At 42.3% G+C, this 7,796-nt stretch overlaps 1 protein-coding gene across 2 annotated transcripts in view; it reads left to right on the top strand.

Annotated features, from left to right (window-relative positions):
* The first annotated feature begins 2,704 nt into the window (after window positions 1–2,704).
* LOC110504240 (metabotropic glutamate receptor 1-like) overlaps window positions 2,705–7,796 on the top strand; it is a 39,196-nt gene continuing 34,104 nt past the window's right edge. For both annotated transcript variants that reach the window (XM_090221302.1, XM_090221301.1), the window contains exons 1-2: window positions 2,705–2,976; window positions 3,818–4,665. In XM_090221302.1, the coding sequence (XP_090077428.1) occupies window positions 3,936–4,665 (730 nt within the window). In that variant the 5' untranslated portion in view covers window positions 2,705–2,976; window positions 3,818–3,935. The remainder of the gene's footprint in view (window positions 2,977–3,817; window positions 4,666–7,796) is intronic.

Genomic DNA, 7,796 nt, shown 5'->3' with positions numbered 1-7,796 from the left:
TAAAAGTTGTTAAAAATCTAAATAGTAAAGTATCGTACAGATACCCCAAAAACCTACTTAAGTAGTACTTTCAAGTATTTTTACTTACAGTGCATTGCGAAAGTATTCGGCCCCCTTGAACTTTGCGACCTTTTGCCACATTTCAGGCTTCAAACATAAAGATATAAAACTGTATTTTTTTTGTGAAGAATCAACAACAAGTGGGACACAATCATGAAGTGGAACGACATTTATTGGATATTTCAAACTTTTTTAACAAATCAAAAACTGAAAAATTGGGCGTGCAAAATTATTCAGCCCCTTTACTTTCAGTGCAGCAAACTCTCTCCAGAAGTTCAGTGAGGATCTCTGAATGATCCAATGTTGACCTAAATGACTAATGATGATAAATACAATCCACCTGTGTGTAATCAAGTCTCCGTATAAATGCACCTGCACTGTGATAGTCTCAGAGGTCCGTCAAAAGCGCAGAGTACATCATGAAGAACAAGGAACACACCAGGCAGGTCCGAGATACTGTTGTGAAGAAGTTTAAAGCCGGATTTGGATACAAAAAGATTTCCCAAGCTTTAAAGATCCCAAGGAGCACTGTGCAAGCGATAATATTGAAATGGAAGGAGTATCGGACCACTGCAAATCTACCAAGACCTGGCCGTCCCTCTAAACTTTCATACAAGGAGAAGACTGATCAGAGATGCAGCCAAGAGGCCCATGATCACTCTGGATGAACTGCAGAGATCTACAACTGAGGTGGGAGACTCTGTCCATAGGACAACAATCAGTCGTATATTGCACAAATCTGGCCTTTATGGAAGAGTGGCAAGAAGAAAGCCATTTCTTAAAGATATCCATAAAAAGTGTTGTTTAAAGTTTGCCACAAGCCACCTGGGAGACACACCAAACATGTGGAAGAAGGTGCTCTGGTCAGATGAAACCAAAATTGAACTTTTTGGCAACAATGCAAGACGTTATGTTTGGCGTAAAAGCAACACAGCTCATCACCCTGAACACACCATCCCCACTGTCAAACATGGTGGTGGCAGCATCATGGTTTGGGCCTGCTTTTCTTCAGCAGGGACAGGGAAGATGGTTCAAATTGATGGGAAGATGGATGGAGCCAAATACAGGACCATTCTGGAAGAAAACCTGATGGAGTCTGCAAAAGACCTGAGACTGGGACGGAGATTTGTCTTCCAACAAGACAATGATCCAAAACATAAAGCAAAATCTACAATGGAATGGTTCAAAAATAAACATATCCAGGTGTTAGAATGGCCAAGTCAAAGTCCAGACCTGAATTCAATCGAGAATCTGTGGAAAGACCTGAAAACTGCTGTTCACAAATGCTCGCCATCCAACCTCACTGAGCTCGAGCTGTTTTGCAAGGAGGAATGGGAAAAAATGTCAGTCTCTCGATGTGCAAAACTGATAGAGACATACCCCAAGCGACTTACAGCTGTAATCGCAGCAAAAGGTGGCGCTACAAAGTATTAACTTAAGGGGGCTGAATAATTTTGCACGCCCAATTTTTCAGTTTTTGATTTGTTAAAAAAGTTTGAAATATCCAATAAATGTCGTTCTACTTCATGATTGTGTCCCACTTGTTGTTGATTCTTCACAAAAAAATACAGTTTTATATCTTTATGTTTGAAGCCTGAAATGTGGCAAAAGGTCGCAAAGTTCAAGGGGGCTGAATACTTTTGCAATGCACTGTAAGTACTCCACCACTGGTTGTGAGTAGCTAATTGTCTTCACCTATTGACAACTGGTTACTGATTGATTATCGAGCTACTTACTACATGTCAACAATGGTTCTGTAATGTAGAAATCCCATACTGCAACATTTTTTTTACATGATGAGCTTGCAATAATGTAAGAGAAAGCTACACCAGTATGTATCTGTGGTTGTCAGTGTTACAGTTGCCTTCTTCAATATACATTATGATTGTTGTCTGGCTAGGATGGCACAGACATCTTGCTAACACACTTTGAACGTTTACTTTTTTATTTCTCACCAAGCGTTGGCTCTGTTCCTGCAGACAAAATAATAGACTGGTCCGGTTGTTCAAAACCAGTCAAGAATGGACCTTACAGTCTTCTTGTACAGTCTGCTCCTTTGCCGCTGCTGTGCAGCATGTTTTCATGCAGGCCAGAAATGAGGTGGCGTCATAACCATAGAATTAGGAATTAGAATACTATTTAATTTATTAAGTAATTTAATAGGATCTCTATGGTCACACCAACATTGAACCGGAACCGTCAGGCCACGGCCACTAGGTCGCATCATTGCTCTCTATTTCTCTATAGAGTAAAAAAAGGTGGCTCTTGCTCGCTTGCTTGTCCCTTTCGACTTGTTGCAGTCACATTGCACAAAAAATGCATTAAGATAATTCAGTCAAATGCAACAAATATGTAGGCTAGTGTCGATATGTTACATATCTGCTAGTATCACTGGTTTAGCCTACTTGGTTACAAGGCTATAGACTAATTTCATACTTACAATACTTATCTTCTTATTGTAGGCCTGATTCTTCTTATTGTAGGTATGTGTATACCTTTTATTCTGAAAAATAAATAAAGCGAACTTGTACATGCAATAAACTATTTTATTGAGCCTACATTACACCCATGCATATACTTTTTAAATGATGGGCGTGTCATTGCAATGTACTGGGCGATATTCCGGATAGAGACAATTAACTCCACTCCATACGTTTCTATCTCTCTCTTCGTACTGTCTTTTATCCAGGCCATACAATGCATTCCATGTGACCCGGTTTTAAAGATGCATGCAGTGATCAAGAGGAATCGAGGGGGGCACCCATGCTCCCTTTCAGAAAGATAGAGAGCTGGAGGTTGGGGGAAAAAAAAGAGAAATACTGTATTTGCGCTGCAGAGGCTTATTAAACTTGGGCTCCAAACTGAGAGGTTCAGGAGACAAGGAGATACGCAATGTTCCCGAGGCAGCGGGTGCAGGTATGTACACGCTCTAACGTTATGATATCTAAGGTATTTTAGGCTATAGCGAATGCAAAAGGTGCAATATAGCATGAATGGAGGAGATGGCTCCTCATGTGAATAGCAATGATGGTAAGCATTGCTTTAGTTATTTGATTACTAGCCTACGGCATTTCATTTACAAATGTTCTGGAAAAAAAGTGAAACACTATTAAATACCCTATTTTACCTAAACCGTTTGTAAGTGATTATCAATTGGAATGTTAATTAGATGTTGACAATGTCGATATATAAATAATATAATGGTAAATTATATGAGATCTGATTAATTGGTCATTTCAATGGAACATTTAAGCACAATTTAAAGCACCATTTTATGTACCTAAACACAATCTCATCGTGGGTGGGCAAATTATTGTGAGCCCAACGGTCAAGTCAGAATTTAGCGCTATCCAAGGGACTGAAACCAGCCGCGCAAACCAACCATCGCACAAATCAACTTTTAATCAGCCTCCTGTAGACGGTTTTTACTGTAGGCTATAGATTATGAAAGGCGTTCAACGTCGTTTCTGACTGTCCGCAGCTCTGGATAAGAGCGTCTGCTAAATGACAGTAATGTATCAAATGGTTTTACATTACTGTAGACTATTAGTACTTGAATTATTCAAGATTGAATGTCAGATTGGCTTCTGCCTGTAACTATATTTGCCTTTGCTTAATTGCGAAGTTGTGTAGCCTATTAAAAGAGTTGCCAAAGATAGATTGGCAACACAGCTGTTTATCATCACTTGTTGAAAAACTTGTTGCAAAACTTGTATCACTTGTATCAAACTTAAATTAACACGTCTCTCATCAGCAGGAAAGACATCAGTGAAAGAGGGATGGTAAGGAGATGATGGATCTTCAATTAAACTTGGATCCTCAGCTCTCCCCAATGGCCAAGCGGACATGATTATATCCCCAAGACTGTTGACACCATGTGGAATATGATTTACCTGAATGCTATTAGGTTTTTGTATTTCCTTATTCTATTGTATGATGCGTTCGTCTCCCCCAGTAACATATTTGAGAGGTCGGTGGTTTCTAAAGCTGCTGGGTCCCGCTCGGTGGCCAGAATGGACGGGGACATTATAATCGGTGCGCTGTTCTCGGTCCACCACCAACCATCAACAGAGCAGGTAGCGGAGAGGAAATGCGGGGAGGTTCGGGAACAGTACGGAATCCAACGAGTAGAAGCGATGTTCCACACCTTGGACAGAATCAACTCAGACCCGAACCTTCTACCCAACATCACTCTGGGGTGCGAGATCAGGGACTCCTGCTGGCACTCCTCGGTGGCTCTGGAGCAGAGTATTGAGTTCATTAGAGACTCTCTCATCTCGATCCGGGATGACGACAACAAAGATGGTACATCCAGACAGTGGTGCATTGATGGGACGCCTGCAAGCCAACCGCCCACTACCAAGAAACCCATAGCAGGTGTCATTGGACCTGGATCCAGCTCAGTGGCTATCCAGGTCCAAAACCTCCTGCAGCTGTTTAACATCCCTCAGATAGCGTATTCTGCGACCAGCATAGATCTGAGTGACAAAACGCTCTTCAAGTATTTCCTTAGGGTTGTGCCCTCTGACACTCTCCAAGCCAGAGCCATCTTGGACATTGTCAAACGCTATAACTGGACCTATGTGTCAGCAGTCCATACAGAGGGTAAGACACTTCACTTTCCATGTTAAGTTTCTAATCCAAGAAGTAATTGGCCTGCATGTTGCCTACTGGCCATCAATGCCTATTCAAACACAATTTTGATAAAGTTGTGTTGGGGATTGAACTGTGAATATTCACATTCTATCCAATTGATTATGATCAGTCATAACACAGGAAGATGCTTGAGGGGAAAACGGCTCATAACAATCGCGGAGCAAATGGAACGGCATCAAACACCTGGAAACCACATCTTTGATGTATTTGATACCATTCCACTGAATCCGCTCCAGTCATTACCACGAGCCGGTCCTCCCCAATTAAGGTGCCCCCAACCTCCGGTTATTCATAATTCATAATCATAGGTCAAAAAAGGAGAGGGGTCAACATCATCCACCAAAGTTAATAGCCTGTGCTTGTTCATCCAGGCCTTCCTCAGCCCTCTGGCCTACAATTCACAAGGAATCCTTGACAGGTACAAGCCATTAAAGAGAAGCCACTTTCTCATGGTCAAATTCTGTGGTTGCTACAGATTTGAGTGGGCAACAATCCTAGCCCTTCAAGGTTCCTCAACCCTGGCCTAGCCAGCAGTGTTTGAGGGGCTTAATTGGGTGTGGAGAGAAGTCTCAGAGCAGTAAAGGTAGCAAAATGTTTGGATTCAACTGTAGGTTAGGTAGGAGCGAATAGCCGGTGTGTAGTTTGAGTTTGGCACATGATTATGACAGGCTTGGATCTATGAGGTTCTGTACTGTCAGTCAGTGTCAATGGTCAGTCATATCAGTCCATGTCCATGAACTCAACTATTAATTAGCATTTTTACACAAGCTATATCAAATATCAAAGCTATATCAACCCACTATCAGATGGGTATACACATGGACACATTGGTTTTCCTTATGTTCCATTTGAATGGATCCAGCAATGCTGAAAGCAACAGATTGTTATTATTTTCCATACTTGAAGTAGTTCAAAAAGCAATCATGACTACAAAAAAAATCAATAAACAATACTACCTTAGAAGCTTGAACATGACGGCATTCCATATAATTATTTGTGTTGATGTACATACACAAAGATATCATCTTGTTTTGTTGGTTTATCAATTTCTGTTTAGAAATTCATGTGTGCTATTTACTACAGCAACCCACTGCTCACAATTCACTACCACAATCCACTACAAAAAAATTCACTACCAGAACCCAATACTCAATATTTACTACCGCAACCTACTGCTCACTATTCACTACTGCAATCTACTACTCACTATTCACCACCGCAAACCACTATTCACTATTCACTACCACAACCCACTGCTCACTATTCACAACCACAACCCACTACTTACTATTCACTATTTGCTACCACAACCCACTACTCACTACTCACTGTTCGCTGCCACAACCCTCTGCTCATTATTCACTACCTCCACCCACTACGCACTATTCACCACCACAACCCACTACTCACTATTCATTACCACAACCCACTACTCACTATTCACTATTCACTACCACAACCCAATACTCACTATTCACCGCCACAACCCACTGCTCACTATTCACTACCATAACCCACTACTCACTATTCACAACCACAACCCACTATTAATTATTCAAAACCACAACCCACTACTCACTACTTGCTACCACAACCCACAACTCCCTATTCACTACCACAACCCACTGCTCACTATTCACTAACTCAACCCACTACTCACTATTCACTGCCACAACCAAATGCTCAATATTCACTGCCACAACCCACTACATACTATTCACTACCACAACCCAGTACTCACTATTCACCACCACAACCCACTACACACTATTCACTACAACAGCCCACTGCTCACTATTCACTACCACAACCCCCTACTCACTATTCACTACCCACTACTCACTATTCACTACCCACTACTCACTATTCACAACCCACTACTCACTATTCACTACCCACTACTTACTACCCACTTTTTACTACCCACTACGCACTATTCATTACCACAACCCACTGCTCACTATTCACTACCGCAACCCACTATTCACTATTCTCTATTTGCTACCACAACCCACTACTCACAATTCACTACCACAACCCACTACTCACTATTCACTACCAGCTATTCAAATCAAATCAAATGTATTTATATAGCCCTTCTTACATCAGCTGATATCTCAAAGTGCTGTACAGAAACCCAGCCTAAAACCCAAAACAGCAAGCAATGCAGGTGTAGAAGCACGGTGGTTAGGAAAAATTCCCTAGAAAGGCCAAAACCTAGGAAGAAACCTAGAGAACAACCAGGCTATGAGGTGTGGCCAGTCCTCTTCTGGCTGTGCCGGGTGGAGATTATAACAGAACATGGCCAAGATGTTCAAATGTTCATAAATGACCAGCATGGTCAAATAATAATAATCAGAGTAGTTGTCGAGGGTGCAGCAAGTCAGCACCTCAGGAGTAAATGTCAGTTGGCTTTCCATTGCCGATCCTTAAGAGTATCTCTACCGCTCCTGCTGTCTCTAGAGAGTTGAAAACAGCAGGTCTGGGACAGGTAGCACGTCCGGTGAACAGGTCAGGGTTCTATAGCCACAGGCAGAACAGTTGAAACTGGAGCAGCAGCACGGCCAGGTGGACTGGGCACAGCAAGGAGTGATCATGCCAGGTAGTCCTGAGGCATGGTCCTAGGGCTCAAGTCCTCCAAGAGAGAGAAAGAAAGAGAGAAAGAGAGAATGAGAGAGAGCATACTTAAATTCACACAGGACACCGGCTAAGACAGGAGAAGTACTCCAGATATAACAAACTGACCCTAGCCCCCGACACATAAACTACTGCAACTGGGGAGTTTTTCCTAGCCACCGTGCTTCTTCACCTGCATTGCTTGCTGTTTGGGGTTTTAGGCTGGGTTTCTGTACAGCACTTTGAGATATCAGCTGATGTACGAAGGGCTATATAAAATAAATTTGATTTGATTTGCAGCATAAATACTGGAGGCTGAGACAGGAGGGGTCAGGAGACACTGGGGCCCCATCCGATGATATCCCCGGACAGGCCCAAACAGGAAGGATATAACCCCACCCACTTTGCCAAAGCACAGCCCACACACCACTAGAGGGATATCTTCAACCACCAACTTACCATCC

This window comes from Oncorhynchus mykiss, chromosome 25 (genome assembly GCF_057628025.1).
Source record: "Oncorhynchus mykiss isolate SJ-2025 chromosome 25, ASM5762802v1, whole genome shotgun sequence".
NCBI lineage: Eukaryota > Metazoa > Chordata > Actinopteri > Salmoniformes > Salmonidae > Oncorhynchus > Oncorhynchus mykiss.
The sequence above is the reverse complement of the archived record's forward strand: the minus strand, read 5'-3'. Positions and strand labels throughout refer to the sequence as shown.